Genomic DNA, 20,995 nt, shown 5'->3' on the forward strand with positions numbered 1-20,995 from the left:
GGCCAATTGGCCATTTCCATTTGGTCCACAGCTCATGCATGATGAGCTACGACAGCAGACACCACCTGGGCTTTGCTCTCACCGATACGCCCTCACCGTCCATCGCCGATCGAGCGGCCCAGCTTCCCTCCCGCTTAGCGTATTTAAAAAGGAGCTAACACAAAGCGAAGAAGGCGCCATCTGTTGTTATTAGCGACTCCACCAAAATTCGGCCGGCCATGTGCCCCGTCCCCGTCTCCGTCTCCGGCTCCGGCGGCGACAACAGAGATTCCGATCTCGCGAAGCTTCGCGCGTCGAGGGCCGCCGTCGCCAAGGTTCTAGAGACTGCGGGCGAGGCCGAGGCCGCCATCGACGCGGCCGGCGACCGCATCGGCGAGCTCCTGTCCAGCGCGTCCCGCTCCTCGGCGTCCGGGCTCCAGTCCAAGGCCGTGGCGGCACGCGCCCTGGCCGCGCGCATCGACCGCGCCGTCGCGCCCTCTGCGCCGCTCCTCGCCGCGCTCCGCCGCGTGTCCTCCCTCGCGCGGGACACGGCCCACGATGCCGATGCCGGCGCCGGGAGCGCGTTCGTGGAGCGCGTGGACCGGCTGCGCGACGCCATCGAGGACGCCGTGGCGCGCGGGGACGAGGCCGTGAGGAAGGTGGAGGAGGCGGTGGGCTTCCTGGGCCGGACCGGCAGCTCCAAGGCCGCGGGCCGCGGCCGCGTGCGCCGGCTCACCGAGGCCGCCTCGGCCCTGCGGGCCGTGTACGAGGCCGAGGCCGAGCAGATGCGCTTCGAAGGCCCACTCGACGACGCCCTCCTCCGGCTCCAGGATCTCTTCGAGGCCCTTCTCCTCAAACTCAAACACGCCGTGCCCAACGAGGAAGAAGAAGGGTTAATGGAGATTGAGGAGGAGTGTGAGCTTGGGACGGAGGAGGAAGTGGACGCGCTGGCGCGGATGGCGAGGACGCTGGCGGCGAACGACTGCCTGGACATCTGCGTCGACATCTACGTGAAGGCCAGGTACAGGCGGGCCGCCAAGGCCATGATGCGGCTGGACCCGGCGTACCTCAAGGCGTACACGGCGGAGGCCATTGATGCGATGGAGTGGGAGGCGCTGGAGTCCGCCATGGCGCTGTGGAGCCCGCACTTCCACGTCGCCGTCGCCTCCGTGCTCTCCGCCGAGCGCCGCCTCTGCGAGCGCGTCATGGGCGGCGGCGGCGGGGACGGGGTCATCATCCCGCCGGCGGTGTGGCCCGAGTGCTTCGCCAAGATCGCCGCCCGCATCGCCGCCGCCTTCTTCCGCTTCGCGGACGGCGTGGCGGCGGCGGCGAGGGAGCCGCAGCGGCTGTTCAAGCTGCTCGACATGGCGGACGCCGTGGCGAGGGAGGGGGGACGCCTCGACGGGCTCTTCTCCTCCGAGCCGGAGACGACGGCGACGCTGGCCGCCATCCGCGAGCGCGCAAGCGAGGTGGGGACCGCCCTGGCCCGCGCCGCCGCCGCCGTGTTCTACGAGTTCGGCCTCCGCGTCGAGACCCACAACGCCGTCTCCGTCTCCGGCTCCGGCGCGGACGTGCCCAAGATCGTCCGCTACGCCGTGAACTACCTCAAGTGCCTGGCGTCGGACGACTACCGCGCGCTCATGGACGCCGCCCTCCGCGCCGGCGCCGGAGACGAAGACCGGCCGGCGCTGGCGGAGGCGGCGGCGAGCGTGCTGGAAGCGCTCCACCGGCACGTGGAGGCGGCGCGGCGGGCGTTGATGGCGGAGGAGGATCCCGTAGCGGGGCACGTGATGGCCATGAACGCTTACTGGTACATTTACATGCGCGCCCGGGGCACGGACCTGGCGCGTCTGGTGGGCGAGGACGCCATGAAGCGCCGCTACAAGAGCTCGGCCGAGGAGGCCGCGTGGGAGTACCAGGACGCCGCCTGGACCCCGCTCGTCCGCATCCTCACCGGTGGCAGCTCGGAGGCGAGGGAGAAGGCGGCGGCGTTCGCGGCGGGGCTGGAGGAGAGGGCGCGGAGGCACGGGAAGCAGTACAAGATCCCCGACGCGGACCTCCGGGCGCAGATCCGGGTGGCTGTGACCAAGGCCGTGCGCGGCGCGTACGCCGGCTTCGTGAAGGCAAACGAGAAGGTAGAGGTGTTGTTGGCCGTGGATGTCATCGAGAGGAAGGTGGGGAAGGTGTTCGACGAAATGGGTGATGGCGGCGTGGGCTTGGGCGTGGGCCGGGCGAGGAGCGGCGGCGGCCGGGGACGAAGGGAGTCCAGGGGGAGCGGCAATCTCGAGGGGTTCGATCGAGAGATTAACTGAAGTGAAGTCAGCCAGGGCGCAAATGCCATGGATTGCAAGCGACTGGATCGGCAAGATGCAGTTCAATTCAGCGTGGAACAGAACACACAAGACGTCTTCATCTCGTAGCATATTACTCTGTCTCTCAAAAATAGATTTTCCTGAATGTAAAGAGATCTTTGCAATCTTTGTTGTATTGTGAATAACCTGTTTAGCTTTACCGCTGCTGCAATATTGTGAACTGGATCATGGAAAATTGAAGATGTGTGATTAACGAGATAGATTATGCGGCTAAATTTATGTGCGCAGAAGAAGAGATTGTGTGGAGGAAAATTTTTTTGAAATTGCCAAAAAGATTTGGGAGTCTGTCAGACAACCTCTGGGCCACCCTGCACCGGCGTGAACCAGGCAGTAACCCAGGCCGTTAATCACGCTCTGGCCCCAAGTCAGAATGCATCAACCAGACTTAGGCTATGTTTGGTAACAAGGTATTTAAAAAACTAAAGTATTGACAAACTACAGTATATTTTACTCTACATAGTGCGTAGCGGTAACAAGTTATTGCCTCCTTTTTGGTAAAGGATGTAGCGGTACGATCCTATAGAACATATCCTGTTCAAGTAAGGTCGTGCCACAACTGCTCAGTCTCCGCATTATATGCTGGGTAGGCTCGACTGAACTGGCGAGGTGGTACTAATGAGCGGCATGCAGCGAGGAGCGAACCACATCCACAGTGATGCCTCGGAAGGACTCGTTCTGGTCTGGCCCATGCAAATTTGGGCTACAAGAGATTGAATAAAGCCCAGCCCGTCTGAGAAATACTTGTCTCGTCGCTTTTCTTTTTTGTTTTGGATCAACCGAGCTTTCAATCAGTTTAGGATCAAAGAAATAGTTGCATGATCTGTAGATATCCATCTGCAACATATATATTTTGGCTCTAGCCTAACATGTTATTTTCACCAGCATTACTTTTTGTTTACAAAATTAAACTAGACTCGGCAGTATACAAATTCACGAGGACGGAGGGAGTAGTAGCACACACCTGACATCACAAAACACATGTTGAGTTCCAGCCTCTTTTTGTTGAAACTTTATCCTTGTTTACTTCAGTGTGAAATGTCAGCTGCAACTTCAATTTGAGCAATTTGGAAAGGGGCCTCCTCCCAGGGCTTCCATAGGATCCATCTCATAAGTTATTATTTTCCCCTTCTCTATTTTGCAACCGGGGTAATAACATCTCCTGCATCAAGGTTCTTACAACTAATTACTGTGACTTACAATAATTCTGAGACCCATCTTCTCTTTAATCTCACATGAATGGACGAGATTTTACCACATAGCCAAGATGCAAGCAAGCAATTACATTACCAAGCAGTCAAACATATATGTATCGCATACAAGCCAAGCCAAACCACTAGACATATTTTTTGCACACAGCTACCAACTAGACAACTAGGACAGTATTAGATGATGATTCTGTAAAATAAGCACACCCTAACAATAGATACACTGATGATGCACACTGCTAAAGCCTTGTGCCTATCACCTCCTAGACTACTTAAAGAAAGTCACTTATGTACAATCTAAGGGGGAAGTTTAGCGCTTCGAGATGCATTGGAGTCACAAGTTCTGCTTTCTTCCTTGATGACGGCGCTGGGCAGGTGTCAAGGCACACCGCTCCTGCAAAGAATTTGCCAGTCATCTAAGAGTCGGACTCCGCACCTCCTGGTAGCATATCATAGGATTAGAGACACTTTAAGATACTGGAAATGAAGCAGAGCTCGGAGAAGATTAATGTTAAGTATCACCGTTGGAAGAACAAGAAGCTCTCACCTTCACCACAAAGCTGCTCGACACGGCTCGCGATGTGTTTGCCATAAGTGTACTTCCTCAATGCTTGCAGATGACCCTTGACACGGCTGACCAGAAGTTCCCGCTGTTGATCGTTGCATGTTTCAAGTATCTTCTGAACCACATAATTAGCATACTGATCCTTCATCATTGCCTAATTGCATAGAAAGTGGTTAGCAAATCAACTCCTAGCAACATAATGGTGAAATTAGTTGCAGAATATACGATCGACGGTGTCAGAAACAAAGAGCAGCACAAAGATACAGGACAACTCGAATTCCTTGGTGAGAATTGCGCATCCAAATGACTCAAAGCACATAATCGATGACTGATGGAAATGAACTCTTCAATTGTTAAATTATTATCTGATTTTGCTATGAACAGGACGACATGGCATGGTACTGCCTATTTGGTACCTGTTGGCTACTTCAGACTTAGACCATGTACCTTGGGGCATTACTGCCTTAACCTCTATCATCATCAGACACAAAACAGACAAGTAAAAGTGATGAGATGATAAGTTCCAGTGATCAATTTATCATACATACCAGCAAGGTATCATTTCCCTCAGTCTGCTGCACTATCTCCCTGATGAGAAGATCCCGTTCCGCAAAATCCCCATGTTGAAAACACTTCTCTATCACATTCGATGCAAATTTATTTTGGCTCATGGTGACAACTTGCCCAGCCAATTTACTGATAATTTGGGCCCTTTCATGACTTTTTCCCTTCTCCAAAACATGCTGCAAAAGAGCCAGGGAAAAACAATAAGCTGCAAGATTCGACATAAGATAACCAATATTGGTAGTACTAGGGTACTTCATGGCTTCACACTCGCCATCATCCACTATCATAGTATCAAAAGGTGTGCCAAGAAATGAACCAAACACAGGTCATAAATGGCAGGGTGTTTTGTGTTTATTACAGGCAGTTTGTCAGTTTACACAACAAAGTGCTATCAACTTTGCAAGATTAAGAGTATCAGTGGGCAATCAATCGTACAGAAAGCAACAAGTATTGTATCAAATTGCAAAATAAATTCCACCTGTGTAACATAGTTGCCATACTGATCTTGTGCAAGGACGCAAGCAGACTGCAATATTTCATCTATTATGCACTGCCCTTGTGAATCACCACCGCAATGTTCCAAAACTCTCTACGGAACAGGATATAATAGAGAAAGGAAGTCAGTATACAAGGATCTAGCACCAAATTCATATCGAATATTATTCTGAACTCACCTGAATAACACGGCAACCATATGGGTGCATTGAAAGGCTAGCAACTTGTCCCTGGAAAGAAGATACTACAAAACCAATATGTTCTGTGGGGACACATTCAATGCACTTCTGTATAACATGATTCCCATTTTGATCACGAACACATCGCATAATATTGCCATCAAGCTCAAGGACTAATTCTATTTTCTGGTCAAGTTCCAATACTTCAAGAGCCTGTATGTTTTAAATGAGAAATTAGATGAAACAAGAATAATAACAATAACAATAATAGCAGGTTACATCACATATTATGATGGCTGCATCCAGAATTTCTGATACATATGTGTCATGCCGAAAGGTAATTGTCAGGCCATTCAATAGTTACAGTAGCAGATGACACACTTATTTCTAGGTCGTGGAGCATGTTATTGTGAAATTCCAAAAATGTCATACTGACTACCCACAGAATAATAGAATATAAACACCTTCCATTAACATTCTCATGTACTTCCTCTATTCTTGAAAAAAAAAAATCTCTAGCAACAATTTGGTCACATTATCTTTCAAAAATGCATTTGCCTTGCTTTGCACATTATCCCCTGAATCACGATATTTCTGATTGGACATAATATTTCATTGAAGTTGCATGTCTAGATGATTTAGTAATGCGAAACTTGTATATTATGATTGGTCCTGGCTTTGGATGTAAGGCTAAGAATAGCCTTTAAATGGACTGCATGCTGTTATGCTCATATAAACTAAGTTGAAGATTTAAAATGACCTAAACTAACGTATGATCAGTAGTTAGCACAGTACTACCCAGCATGAGAACATCTAGGTTACATGCAGATCGGGGGTTAGGACTTGAGTTAATGGCTTAACCTGCCAGACAACCATGGGTTAAAGAGGGTAAAGTTAACCTGGTCCGAGTATTTAGGGCTCATTCGGTTCAAAGGAATTCCAAACATAGGAAAACACCAAAACTTAGGATTGTCATAGGGTGGCACTTGACATCCTAAGGACTTGGTCCAACTTCATTCCTATGGAAAAAAGAGTTTTGACCTAATGTTCATTTTCCTCCAAAAACAAAGGAATTCCATGAGATTCCTAAGGAATCAATTTGCTTGTTTCCTATGAAACGAATGCATCTACAGTGAATTTTCCTAAGGAATCCAGAATCCTTTGAGTTTCCTGTGAAATTCTTGTGAAACAAATGTCCCAAAGGATACACACTAGTCCATAGCATTCTCGACTTCATCCACAGGTTGGAATCGAACTCAAACTCTCAACCCTAATTCTTAACAAATCAATATATCTGATATCGCGACATTCAACACACCTAATCTAGGCAAACAGAAATTTAGCCTGATCAGGTTAGGTGCCAAACACTAAATCCAGGCTAAACCAACTTGTGTTAAGGTTAGCTAACCTAGTTACCTATCGTAGAAGAAAAGCAGCCATGCTGTTTAGTCACTCACATTACAAGGTACCGTTCAGAATATAAATCACACTCAGCAACTAATATTCGGGTTTGGTAACTTTAACTTAATGGAGCATCACAAGTAAACCCCCCAAAAATGCTATGAACACATGGAGTAAACCAGACACAGAATAGACAAACAGAATGCATGCGCTTGGTCTCGTATCACTTACAGTTACCACAAAACAAAGTCAGGCTTGACTAAAATGACATAAGCAAATGAGTACCTTTTGAACTACTCGGCATCCATACATCTGAAGGCTCAAAGGTAGAACATGACCGACAAGCTTAGTGCCAAGATCCCTCCTTTGCTCAGGAGTTCCATGTTCAAAAAACTGCAGAGACTAAATGTCATTTTTGGTACAACAACTCACAGTTGTTACCAATTACAACGCATATTCATGTGAGACGAAGTGACTAGACATCAGCATGCACTGTACAGACAATTTGCTCCACGTAACAGATACTGATAATTCATCCTTACAAGTTACAATGGCATACCTTTTGTATCACATAATTGCCAAACACATCGGTCATTAATGATGTAGCATGAGGAAGAACTTCTGCAAACACCGCTGCCTTCTCTTCCGCAGTACAGTTCTCCAACTTCTGCTGGATGAATCGGCTACCATGTTGGTCAGCGCTGAGGTCAATAACACATCAGGAATTAATGTCAAAAACTGGTATTGGAATATGCATACCTAGTTAGAACTTGGAACAATTATACGGATATGCTTATCTTGCTAGAATGATACATATGCTGATATGCATGTCTAGTTAGGATGATAAACAATCAATAGCACACAACTAACCTGTATTCCACTATACGACTTGTAATATCAGATAGCTCAACCCTACGTGCCCTGTTGGACTTCAGTTCTTCCAGGAACGAGCATGCCTTTGGGCCATCAAATTTCTCTCTGTCTCGCTGCCCTTGAATTCCAGAACTAGCAGTCATATTTCTTGAAGGGGATTGAAACCTCACAGAATCATTTCTACTACCAGAGGGGGAAATCCCTGGAAACACCGGGCTTGTTGGATAAGTCAATGGTGCCCCAACATAGGGTGGAAAGCTGTGATAATTTGGAAAAGTCGCTCCTCTTCTGGCTGTAGGAGAATTGGGAATTCCGGTTCTTGGAAGTTGAACCCTCTGATCAGATGGATATTGAGCTTGAGGAGATATCTTTTGTGGATCAAAATTATCAGCGACATTTCCAAAAACACTACCCCTTGGACCCAATGTATTGAACTGATTTCCACCGGCATACTGTGGAAAAGAGGGATGCTGAAAGAAATGAAAAAAGTTTGGGTCGGGAATCGGTGGCTGCATGGCAACTCCAAGTTGCCCGTACATTTTATATGGCTGAACAAATTCTGTCCCTGCGGAGGGAAAACCAGATGGCCTACCACTAAAGGTTGGAGTGATAGGGCTGTCGAGAGGTGTTGCAACAGAACCCTGGGGAGAATAGCTTGTCATAACAGGTGGCAAAGCTGAACCACCCAAGGCATATCCAGCAGTCCCAAACGGACCTGGCAATAGACTGGCTGGATGCAAATTTGGGTAATAGGGGCTTCCAAAAGAATTTGGTGCATAAAAGGGTGCTGTCATACCAGGTTGCGGTAGAAACTGCTGCATGTCAGCATTGGATAATTTTAAATGAGTTTGAGACAAGTTGTCAACAAAAGGACCATGAGGAAGATGTGTTCCATTAGGAGTCATTTGAATATGGTCACCTTGGATTAAAGGTGCAGAGCCATACTGCAGCAATAAATTATCCTGCCACTGCTGCTTAACATGTGACGCAATAGGGGTATGGCTATCCAAACTTAACTTCAAATTCTTCATATTGGAGTCCAAGGTATCAAGTTCAGTAACAACTGCACCACTGCCAGGAGCATTATTTACAGGCTTCATGTCTATGCCCCGCTTTTCCTGCGGAGAAGTTTGCCTACCGGTGTTGTTATCAGAACATGATGAATTGGTAGCTGATGTAGGTGACAGACTGTTGCTAATTGTACTTCTTAGTCCACTGGCCACAGGTACAGGGGTCCACGAATTTAACCCTGATGGCTTGACATCATGTGAGAAATTCTTTGGTGAGTTTTTGTTAGAATGGACAGCTACAGCATCACCAATATTGCTACTTGATGGCTGCGAAGAAGAGTTATCATACAAAGAACTGATGTTCTGCTGAAAGCTCTCCTGGAGAAAATATAAACCGATAATAGGATGGGCAACTGTATATGTTTAAGTAAATCGAAGTGTTTAAGCTTCATTTGCAAGTGCTGCAATGAAAAAAGAAGTAACTCAACATGATAACTAACTCGCTGTGCATTTTCTATGTAAAGAACTAAATATTATGCAAGCAAATAACTAAAAAGTGATTCAGATATTTAATTATTGTAGTACTGACATATAGTTTGTCCAATAATCCTTGTTTATGGGTTTCAAAATGATGTGCAGTAAGATTACTGCCATCACTGAATCTTTTTAATTATTCAAAAAGAAGCCAAATTTTTTTCCTGATGAAAGGAGTGCTGATACTCTCTACACAAGAAAAGGCACGCATGTACACAACAGTAAACGATCAGAAAAATGGAAAGCGCAAGGGTGACATTTGGTCTTGTAATGAACACTCACCGGCACAAAATCTGCAAGATTCATCTGGGCATCATCCGTGGAATTTGAATCCAACCTTGGAGACCTATCCTCCTCAGGTTCTTCTCTGTGAGTAGGTAGAGTAGATCGAGGTATAAACAAGGAGCCTTTGTTGCTGTCATCTTGGGAAACCACTCTCCATTCTTTAACCTTGCCAACCCGGTTCATGAAACGACGACTCTCCCTCGAGATCAGTGGAGGAGGAAGCCTCGGGTTCAAGTTCACCTTGGAACCATAATAGTCAAAGTATGCAGGATCAGCACGTAGCTGCTCCTCAGATTTAGAACTGTCTGTCACATTGTCTATGTTAGCTAAACTGGCATCAAAGTTCCCACTCTGCTGGCCTATAAGATTACCAAGAGCAGCCAGAGATCCTTCCATGCTAGGCGGTGCGCTTCCACTGCGATTTGGGCCAGACTCCCTCCAGCCCCCATAAACCCCACTGCCATTATCCACAAACCCCAGCCCTTCTCCTGAAATATTGCCCATGCCCAGTGAAGAGTCATATGCGCCAAAATCCTTACTCCGGCTACTAGCCCCTGTCCCCCCAATTAACCGGACAGCACTCTGTGTAGCCATTACACTGCACCAAGCCAGAGAGAGAGGGGGAAAAAATATGAATATTCAGATTGCATTTATTGACTATATCAGCAAATTGAATTGCCACATTATCAGTTTCCTAATCTGGCCATTCAAGATAAACTGGATTTCCTGATTTGTTATTTTAACAGGCAACAAGATAAGCTTGGTTCGAGCAAATGGTTTCTAAATTTGACTACATCTTCATATTGGGCGAACTATGAAACTTAGGTATAGAAAATATAATACTTGCAAAGCTACCAAGCCTCAGAACCCCTCAAAGGCGTGAAATGCGGACAGTAAAAGTTGGGCTTCGTAGAACTGGCTGGTCAAAAAACATGCCAAATCAAGCAAAGCTACCTATTACATGAGCACACGGCATGCGGGCATCGCATCATCTAGCGCCCAACTGCAGTCGTGCCATCAATGGGGGCGGAAACGGGCACAAAAGCCAAGAGCTTCGCCACATAATAATAAACCTAGGTCACCACCGGCGCCACCAATCGTGTCTGTACTACCAACAAAATCGAGGGGCTGGGGAGGAGGGGAATCGAAATTTTCAAGTGAGGCCGCCGGACCAGGAACCCAACTACAAAGAGGGGCAGCGACTAGCGAGAGGGAGAGATACCTTGCCGCCTGCGAGCCAGTCGGAGCACCGAAACCCTAGGCAACCGCCGGCGCCGCCAGCAACTTCCTCCGTCCCCTCTCCCAGTCCCTCCTCAACCCCCAAGCCGCTGGTCCGACCCGGGGCAAAGCCTTCCCCTTCCCTTCCCCTCGTCGGAGACGCCTCAACCAGCACGAGCCTCCACCTCACCCCCTCCGGTCTCCGCCGACCTTGTCTTCCTGCCGAAGCCAAAGCTTCCTTCCCCCCTTTCTCTCGCTCTTTTTCGCGTTGGGCGACCGCGGGCGGAGGAAACGGATGTCGCGTCTAAAACCCTCGGACCGCTTGCTTTGCGGAGAGGAGGGCGGCGGGGGCGGGGTCATCGTCGTCGCCTGGCCCCCCGTGCGCTAAGATTCGCGCCGGAGTGGACCGTGCGGCGGAGATGCGGCGGTAACGGGCCTACGGGGTAAGCCCACGTGTCGCCGTCTGAGCCCGCGAGGAAGGACAGGACAGGACAGGAGCCAGGCGACGGCAGACGTCGTCCTGCCTACGCTAGTACGGCTACGGCTGCCGTTGAGAATATCCGTTGTCCGTTGGGTATTTGGGTAATTGGGTAGCGTATGGATAAACACAGGAAATTAGAATGGTAACCACCAGATTTATTGAGACGCACAACGGCACAAGTGCAAAATCTCAATGGTTTCATGTTTATGTATTACTGTAGCTTACGTTAATTAATAATTTGCATTGCTGTTATTTTTATAATGTATTATATTAGTGTATATGTATACTACTCCAGTTATTTTCATATTACTATATTAGTGCATATAAATATAAATATAAATATAAATATAAATATAAATACTCCTCCGACCCAAATTAATTGTCACAGATTTTTTCTTTTATCACTGAAGGCTTCGACAAGAATCGACTCTGCTTGTTTTGCTCGCAGTCATGTGAAGCTTGTCACTTACAAATTACAATTGATGCAAGTATAAGCGCCGCAGCAAGCCGTTGTAGATCCGTGCACCATGTCACAGATCCGGGTGACAACAACGCCGATCACACCCATCTCTTCTCCTGCCTTTTTCCTCCCTCTCTTTGTCGCTGCCATCGCACGCCTTCTCCGTCGTTGCCCGTACCAGAGGAGAGGCGCAGCCGCAACGACTGTATTTTTCAAATGTAAAAAGTTTCACCGAGTGCTGCTCCGAGCACTTGGCAGAGAGTGGGGGACCCACGCAGACGGCTGTTAGTCAAAGTGACTTTGCACAAAGCTTTGCCGAGAATCGATAAAGGAAACTCGGTAAAGACCGTGTTTGCCGTTAAGACGTATGTCGAGTGAACTTTGCCGTGGAGGCCCCGGGTAAGTTAAAGCACTTGCTCTGCAAAATTGGCTTCAAGAAAAATTAATAGTGTTCAAACTTATTGTTATCAGATTATGAATTGTTTTTGTAGTATCCACTTAAAAAAAAATATGGATATCGATTTAGTGTAAAGTGCATATCCTGGTTATTATTTACTACTCTGTTCATATAGATTTTTGCTGGAAACTTTTATTTGCTCGTGTAAAGGGTTCTCAACTACAAGAAAAATAGTACAAGTACTAGTTGTCGTGGTTTATTCGTCCTATCAACAATTCCTTGAGGATCTTGCATCTCTTTCTTTGATTTGAAAACTGGCATCTTCCATTCACTGATACATATCAATAACTAACAGTGATCGCAAATTGATGTATCTTTATCATGCAAGGTGGTTGCTGGTGGAGTAGTGTTGAACTCTTATTCTGAGCAAGGCAGCTGGTTAGCTGACTGCTGACAAGCTTAAGAATCGTCAGACATGATCTTCCTCTTCCTGCATATACAGAAAATGAACTTCATTAATCATATGAACTCGGTATGATTAGCACAGAAACATTACCATATAAAATCATGTTTCTAGCAAAGATAATAAACTAACCAAAAAAACCAATATAAGATGTAGTACACAAATAAGAGCTTGTATGATGTTGATGAACACTACACAAATAAATGTCAGATGCAGATACCTGGTGACAATACGTCTAGGGAACTTGGAGGGAAGAAAACTCCTGGGATTGCAATGCTTTTCTTCGAGCATGTCAACTTCATATCCGCAGCGATCTTCATCTCCTGTAATGTAGGGATAAATCGCCACTATGTCCCCGGCATTCATATCAACGGTAACCACCGAAACCTTGTCAATCGGACCATCCAAGTTCTCGGTGAAGAGAAAATGCACCAGATGGGCCTTCTCCATGCTCACAAGAGGGAATGCCAGGACATTTTCAGGGAGAATGCATGGAGAGACATGGCAAATAGAAGGCCACACTCTATCTGACTTGATGGAAGCTTCCTCCACCCACACCATCTGTCCTCCCTCTGTTGTCTTCAGAACATGGGAGGTTATGGTGAAACGAAAAGAAGAGGATTCGACAATTTCGCCAGCACGCTTACCATCCTCACAGTCGACATGAACATACTTGAGGGATTGGCCGTCTCCGGTGACACACACGCTGCAGTAAAACCTTAAGGATCCTTTGTGGTGATGTTTTTGGTCAGATTGACCATGAGAAGGTAATTCAAGGTAAGAGGCCTTGGGACTTTGTTCAAACACATCGAAGAATAAGATGCCTCCCTTTTTGTAATCGGCAAAGCAGATGTAGTTCTTGAAGGGGATCACGATGTGACTTGTCCAGCGGATGATGCCTGAGGCTATGATGTGCCGAGGATCGTTGATCGGAACGCGCTTAACCTCCCACTTGGCACCATCATCATCAGAAGAAGATAAACGGGTGTGGAGCACAAAGAGCTCAGCTTCTTGGTGATCCCACTAACTTAGTGTATTCACTATGTCATTGGTTGGATGCTTGGTCCATTCTACAGAAGGCTGACGCAAAAGATCAAATGATGAGGGCTTCAGTTGTTCTGAGGAAGATGGTGATGGTTATTTTGAGCAAAGCATATGGGTGGTCTTTGTGCAAGAGGCTGGAAGCTGGGTGATGAACTTCTGCCAGGAACCTGTAATGGTTGCATTCTGAAGTTTTGTAGTCTCTATGGTCTTTTCTCTGTATGTTGGCTGTTCCAGAAGTACCTGGCAACTGTTTTTTCTTATCATTGTTGAACTGTGGGGAGGACCTGTACTGAACTGCATGATTTCTTAATGAAATCGGGAGCTTGCTCCTTATTCCAAAAAGCACAGAGAGCTCAGCTTCAAGGATCCAGTTGCCGTTGTCGCCGCCGCTGCCCCGGACTTTTGTGATACGATCCAGATGCGCCAAAACGAACTCTTCTTCTTCTTCTTGTTCTTCATCATGGCGGCAGGGGCGGGCCAAGAGAGCCATGGAGTTGGCATAAAGCATGCGAAACGTGGTCCTCTCCGATCCATCCGACAAAGACACATAGGAGAGCCGATTGGTGCTCACTTGGAGCCATTTGAGGAGCAGCGCCGACGGCTGGTCTGGAGTGGCGGCGGCGACTGTGCAGATGAAGTGATCTTGGAAGAGCAACCGGTGGTTGGAGGGGTCCAACCTCTTGACGACATCGGAGGTCCCCAGCAGGACGTAGTTGCCGTGGGCCGCCATGAGCTCGCACCCGATGGTTCTCCCCTGCGACGGGACGGTCGGGAACTCCACGTAGAGGCGGGACGCGGCCGAGGGATCGACGAGGCAGAGCGTGAGGATGAAGGGGATGGCGGCGTGGGGCTGCGAGGTGGTGCCTCGTGCCCTCAATGGCGCGTAGCCGTTGCCTGGTTGGGATGCTACTGCGGCGGCGTCGATGGGGGTGACGTAGTGATCTAGCATCACCCGGTCCGGGAGCGCGGCGGCGGCCATGGCGGCGGAGGTTGATGGAAATTCTTTCCCCATAAAAAAAGAATTTTCTTTTCTGAACTTGTATATATATGGCCGGATATTGCTCGGGAATTCGGCATAGCCTCCTCGATTTAAGGAACTAATCTTTCCTTCCTACCGCCGCAGCGATCGATCTGTGCTCTCGGGATAGAGCTTCCTCTTCCTCCTCCGCCGCCGCCGCTCTTCTTCCTCATGGCGGACAGTTCCTCCCACGACGCGTCATCAGCCGCCGGCGCCGCTGCCCACAGCTGGGTGATGCTCGACCCCTACACGCGCCTCAACTCCGGCAAGGACTACCCGGAGCACCGCCACACCTACGCCGAAGCCTTCACCTCTGCAGGCAACCGCATCGGGGTCTTCCTCTGCAGCGTGGCGCCGCCAGGCGCCTCCCGCCTCTACGTCTCGAGGAAGCCCCCGGGGTACGACTCGCACGAGCACGATCTCAATCCGAGGGCTAATAAGAGAAGAAGACAAAGCACACTCGCGGAACCCCGAGCCGTGGCCGCCCACGGCGACTCGATACTTCTAGAGGTCATCCTCGGCTCCGGCTCCACGAGAGATTTTTTGGGTCCGGCCGCCGTCACTCCGGTGGCTCCCCACCTGCGACCACACGATGGCCTTCAGCTCCAGCTTCTGCAACGGCTTGCTCAGTCACATGCTCATGATCACCAACATCAGCCTCCTACGCCGCCATGGCGAATTCGTGGTCATGCACTACTGGAAAATCATTCTAGGGCCTCCGGCAAAGGCACTAATGCCCCCGGCAAAGCCTTTTCCGGAGGCTTTTTCTCGGGGCCGCCGGCAAAGGGCATCGGTATGAAGGCATGCCGTTAAAGGCCTCTTTGCCGGAGGCCTTTTTACGTGGCAAAGAAAAGTTAAAGGCACTGCCGTGGAGTAACACTGGGCGAGCCTTTGCCGGAGGCAAATAACTGCCGTCGGCAATGAATTAATGAAAAAATAAAAAATAAAAGACGTGGCCCGCGGCCTCCTCCGCATGACCATGCTGCTGCCCAGGGTCCCCTATCGCCGCGAGCCCGTCGCAGCCGTGCCGCTGCTCCTCGGCCCGACGCCGCTGCTGCCTCGCCTCCCTGCCCCACGCCGCCGCGCTGCTGCTCCTCACGCCACCGCTACTTGCCCCGCTGCTGCCTCACCTCCCTGCCCCACGCCGTCGATGCTGCCTCGCCTCGTCGCCCTGCGCCGCACAGGAAGAGGAGAAGGAGAATAGGAGAAGGCCGTCGGTGGTGGGGAAGGAGAAGGAGAGCCGCTGCCCCGCACCTGACGCTGCTGCAACTGCGCCTCCGCTGAAGTTCGTAGGAGAGCCCGCTGCCGTTCGCCCGTTGCCCTGCGTCGGAGGAGGGCACGCTGCCCCTCGCCCGTAGCCCTGCGCCCCCGCGCGCCTTCTGGAGCAGAGGGACAGAAGGGGGCGAAGGAGGAAGCACGGGCCGCCGCGGATGAGGCACGGAAGGACGGAGGGGCTGGACCGACGCGTGAGAAGAAGGCGCCCGAGAGGGGCTGGACCGGAAGGGCTGGACCATTCCCGTCGATGGAGTCCATGGGGAGGAGGATAGAAATGAGTGGAGGGAGAGAGATCAGTCCGCAGTGGGGAGAGAGAGACAGGGAGAAATGAGTGGAGGGGAGAGACCGAGAGAAGCATAGGTCACAGGTGAGAAAAATGGCGATCCGCGTGCACCTCCCACGGATCGGTGACCTGGCACATGGATCCACGTTCATCGTGCATCCGGACGAACGACCTGAAATAAACCTGCTCTCTTTGCCGGCAGTGGTAAAAAAGTAGGTTCGATTCCTGCCGGATGCACTGCCTCTTAAAGACAGAAACAGAGGAGGGAAAGAAGGTAGTATAGGGAACTTGCTTTTGGATTCTTATCGAAAGTGAATCCCTCTAACACTTCTGTTAGTGTTTTATGATAAAATCTTTGCAGCCTAGACATAACAAGTGTGAAAATCCTTAGTCACTAGGCAAGAAAGCTCGATGGGAACAAAAAGGATACAATTAGTTTAGAATAAAAAACATGTACAATTTCAAAGGAAAGAAGGAATGGCAGCCAGGCCTCCGGCAAAGCAAACATGGGCTTTGCTGTGGGCAAGCCTACGGCAAAGAGATTTTTGGCTTTTTGTTTTCTGCAATTAAATTTATAGAAGGTAATATATCATTTCAATTCATTATATTGGTTCACTCTTTTTATCCTAAGTTTATATACATATGATATAGCACCATACCAACACTTGTACATTTTTGACAAAGTTTTAGTATTATTTCATTTTTCTCTATTAAACAGCTCTAAAAATTCATAAGTAATTATTTTTACATAAAATATGGTGATTTTAATTCACATTACTTATCATCACAGATAAATGTAATCATAGTAAAAACTAAACTAAAAAATCCCAAATATCATTACAAAACTTGGTCGAGACTCAAAATTAGACGTTTGAACGCTAAGTTCGGGAACTTGTACGATGATGTTGTCATTTGTGAAGCATGTATCATTTTACTTTTTTGTATGGACTTGTAATTTTTTTTCCAAGGTTATGTATAAAACAATGTCACCATGCCAAAAATCGTTTATTTTTGACAAAGTTTGAGTATTATTTCATTTTCCCTATTAAACGGCTCTCAAAAATGATAAATAATTATTTTACTTAAAAAGTTATGATTTTAATTCACATTACTCATCACCAATGAGAAATGAAACTACAGCAAAAATTTCAATTCAAAAATAGGTGGTTTACATCATAATTTGAAACAAGAGAGAAATGTGATAGAAAAGAAAAAATACGGAAAAAAATTCTTTGCCGTAGGCCCGGCCGCCGGCAAAGGCTGGTGCCGTTTTCTCGCCGTTACCTCAGTGGCAAGTCCACGTGGTCACCTTCTTTGCCGGAGGCCGTTTTTATTCTTTGCCGGAGGTTTTTTTTATTCTTTGCCGGAGGCCTTTTTATTTTGCTTTCGGCAAAACCTTCTTTGCCGGAGGCCCGGAAAAAGGCCGCCGGCAAAGACCGAGGCCTCCGGCAAAGACAGATTTTCCCGTAGTGACGGACCTGCTGGTGTTACCGGAGACCGAAGACTTCCCGCTGGAGCTTCAGTTCTGGATATACTCGTTGCCGTTGTCCCACGACAGCGGCAGCAACATTGGAGGATCATGGGAGATCGAGCAGCCGCCGCAGGTCCGCCATGAGCCAGGGCAGGACATTGACCTGCGCTACTGGGATACGGACGTGGCGATCCCCTACGGCGAGTCCCTCTGCTACGTCGATTACTGCCGGGGCATCTTGTTCGCCAACACTCACGTAAAAATTAGGTATTTGGGCACACGCTTCTTATGTTTGAGACATTATTAGACAATTTCTCAGGTCTCCAAGTTCCTGATGAACTAGCAGCCTCAAAAACCACATGAGCCAGACAAGAAAGCAACACTCCATTAACACATCTCAACAACGTAAGTAGCTTAGGAAAATGAACAAAAATGCTGCCTGGTGACTACAGTAGGGAGCAATGCACTATTTTGCATACTTTTCATGTTTTAACACGTAATTTTCATGATTTTGCACATTCCCACCCGAATTTCTTCCTTTTGTCTCTTATAGTTTTAGGACCATGCGTAATGAGTAAGAAGTATATGTGGCAAATCGCACAAGCAGGAAGTTGCATAGCAACAGTAAAGAACTGTGTAATATAATATTCTCACAAAAAAAATGAACGCCTAATAGTCTCTGTATTATTCTGTCACTTGATCCACCCTTGAGCAACAAAATGACATGCATTGATATTGATACTAGTTAATAAAAAAGTTTGAAAGGCAGCAGCGATTCATATATATGGGAGAACACAGGGAAGGAATATTGCATGGGTTGCAGTTACCCGGTAGTTAGGAGGTACTTGGATAAGTCACAAGTAAAAAATCCAGTTTGAGTAGCAAGGCTTATGGATGACATGTTGCCATCACTCTCAATTGAGTTCGAGAATACTGTGGTGTATCTAAACGATGATACGAGAGTTTTGTTCAGCATGTCAACCACAACAACCCATGTGTTGTCTTCGTCCTGCCATCCTACATCAATGTCGCTCAGCACGAAATAGATGATATTGGGCTCCTGCATGCTCAGTAGGGGATATAATGGTGTCTCACGCAGAAGATGGTCGTACCCCTGCAAATTCCAGAGCTCGGTATCTTCGATTGTGAACTCTAGGTCCCATGTCTTGATATCTTCCGACCTCAACCTCCAAACCTTGATGGTAAATGATGAGGAAGCAGCTGAGCAGGGTCTGCCAGGGAACAAGACAGCTGTGGTGACAACATCGACGAACTTAATGGTGCCGCCGCCATCAGTGACACACACACACACCCCGATAACGTTCCGGGCACCCTCTGAGTCCAGTTTCTTGAGCTTCCGGATTACCAAAAGGGATCTTTACAGGCAGCCGTACGTACCGGAGCTGGCATCGACGACTGAGCACATCTGCAAACAAGATGCCACGGAAGTAGTCGACGTAGCACAAGGAATCACCATAGGGGACCACGGCATCAGTGTACCACCAGGCCTGACCCTTCTCATGGCGGATCGGTGGTTTTCTGGCATCCCAGTTCTTCTTCCGGCTGTGGTACAAGCAGAGCGAAGCTTCCATCGGAGTATCGTACTTTTCGAAACTTACATGTCGTCTTTGGGGGAAATCTTGAGATCCGCCACGACAAGTTCTTGTCTTGTATCATCACACAAGATGCCAACGTCTTGAATCGAGAACATGTGTTTATATGCATAGAACTCGAGGTCGCAAGTGGGGACTCGCCAGAGCGATGGCGGCGCAATGGGATGGACCGTGTAGACGAAGAAATCTGAACTGGTGAATCTCCGACTAAGCTTCAGAAGGATGGAGTTGCTGTGGCAGCCACGACCAGGGGTTCCAGCCCTAACGATTGATCCCAATTGTATTCTTCTCTATTTACTACCTCTGCCCACGACGACGACGGCCCGTCCTTGTGGTCCTGGCGTGGCCTCCAGTTGACGTAGAAGCGGGAGGCTCCCGGTGGCGGAACGGCGCGGAAGCAGACGTCGATGTGGTCGCCCGCATCGGTCTCCGCCTCCGCGTAGGTGGCGCGGAAGAGTTCCTCGGGGTAATCGAGGGAGACCTCGGGATAGTTGAGGCGGCTGTGACGGTCGAGCATCACCCAGTCCGGGAAGCGGTGCGAGGAGGAGGAGGAGGCCATGCCGGGCGGCGGCGTGGTATATCTCTCACGAGGCGGCGGCCGGAGATGACCTAGCTAGGCGGGTTCAGGGGGATTTGTGATTTGGGGCGGCGTTGGACGGAAGGATCCCTTTACGAGAAGGACGCGGAGACGGTTCCGGCTCCGGATAGCTACCAGGCCGGGCCGGCCAGGCGCAGGGTAAGGACAATTGTATGGACCTTTTTTTCGGGGCAGATCAGGGAATTTTCGTCAGTTGAAGGAATACTGCATGGAACTTTTTGTTGCCAAGAAGAATTTCAAAAGAGCTATGTTAACAGAGGGTTCCAGGCAGCTGGTTCTGAAATTCCCTTCCATTATCGCTGAGCTGAGAAAGAGAGCTGGGATATAACATAGTCGATCGGACAGGTTATATATGGTGTTCTGTAACAATGGTGAGTACATATGCTTTCTTGCTGATGATCTTTTTGAATAATTTCTTGTGGATGTATTTGTTGTTTTGCTGGAATAGGTATTTAGTTGTACCCGAACATCGTATGTACTGAATGTAATGTTGATGGATTAGACGCTGGCCTGATGTTCAGAGCTGTTTGTTTTTGCAGCGTACTAATTAGACGAAGTTGCTGCCAAGTCGTGCCGGAAAAGCGCGAGGCGAGGAGTGGAATGAACATTTGCAGACTTCAAATCAAGCCATATGTAGTAGATATACGGATTGGTAGTTTGGCCGCCTAGCCCTTCTGTTTCCTGTGGCTTTATCCTGAATATTGGTTGCACTTGGATTAAGCTTTTGATATTACACCTGGAGATTTGTTCATATATCCTATTTGTATGGCATGGTTCAGATATACAGGCTACAGCACAGCCTTTTGCAAGAAATTTATAGAACGACACGTAACAAACTCGAGGACGTAATCGTGCGCAAAAATTCAGATAAGTTGATCACATCACATCCTGACCAAACGGTACTAGTACGACAGAATCACGATACTGGTACTTGCGAGCCTGCCTGGCGCAGCGCAACGGAGGACTCTGCCCGCCTAAATCGCAATAGCCCAGGACCAATTTTCAGCCCGGCCCAGTAGAGGGCAAATGGGGTGACGGACTGGGCCCTGGCAGAACCAGTGATGCTGGTGGTTCGCCCTGGTGGTTTCATTGTGGAGTTTCGCCCTGGGGTTTTTTTTTTAGGGGGAGGAGTTCGCCCTGGTGGTTTCATTGTGGCCAAAATCAGAACAGCACGGCTTACCCAGTGTCATTCATGGCCCATCTGTGCGT

At 48.6% G+C, this 20,995-nt stretch overlaps 2 protein-coding genes and 1 non-coding gene across 4 annotated transcripts; 1 reads left to right on the forward strand and 2 right to left on the reverse strand.

Annotated features, from left to right (window-relative positions):
• The first annotated feature begins 218 nt into the window (after positions 1 to 218).
• On the forward strand, positions 219 to 2,603 carry LOC100821415 (exocyst complex component EXO70A1). Its single transcript, XM_003572352.3, has one exon. The coding sequence runs from the start codon at positions 219 to 221 to the stop codon at positions 2,289 to 2,291; it is 2,073 nt and encodes a 690-aa protein (XP_003572400.1). The 3' UTR covers positions 2,292 to 2,603.
• Positions 2,604 to 2,632: 29 nt separating this feature from the next.
• On the reverse strand, positions 2,633 to 2,900 carry LOC112272131. The gene has a single exon (XR_002965827.1). It is a non-coding gene; the product is annotated as a small nucleolar RNA U3 (small nucleolar RNA).
• A 707-nt stretch (positions 2,901 to 3,607) lies between these two features.
• Positions 3,608 to 11,014, reverse strand: LOC100831658 (pumilio homolog 5). 2 transcript variants are annotated; one of them, XM_024461619.1, is made up of 10 exons: positions 10,688 to 11,014; positions 9,463 to 10,063; positions 7,634 to 8,892; positions 7,323 to 7,464; positions 7,049 to 7,156; positions 5,363 to 5,575; positions 5,167 to 5,277; positions 4,670 to 4,864; positions 4,104 to 4,275; positions 3,608 to 3,995 (listed from the first exon to the last, which is right to left on the reverse strand). In XM_024461619.1, the coding sequence occupies exons 2-10, from the start codon at positions 10,057 to 10,059 to the stop codon at positions 3,973 to 3,975; spliced, it is 2,820 nt and encodes a 939-aa protein (XP_024317387.1). In that variant the 5' UTR covers positions 10,060 to 10,063; positions 10,688 to 11,014; the 3' UTR covers positions 3,608 to 3,972. The 2 variants fall into 2 exon arrangements, with proteins under 2 accessions (XP_024317387.1, XP_003574782.1); XM_003574734.4 differs by having other exon boundaries at positions 7,634 to 9,024.
• Positions 11,015 to 20,995: the final 9,981 nt, after the last annotated feature.

This window comes from Brachypodium distachyon, chromosome 3 (genome assembly GCF_000005505.3).
Source record: "Brachypodium distachyon strain Bd21 chromosome 3, Brachypodium_distachyon_v3.0, whole genome shotgun sequence".
Taxonomy (NCBI): Eukaryota; Viridiplantae; Streptophyta; class Magnoliopsida; order Poales; family Poaceae; genus Brachypodium; species Brachypodium distachyon.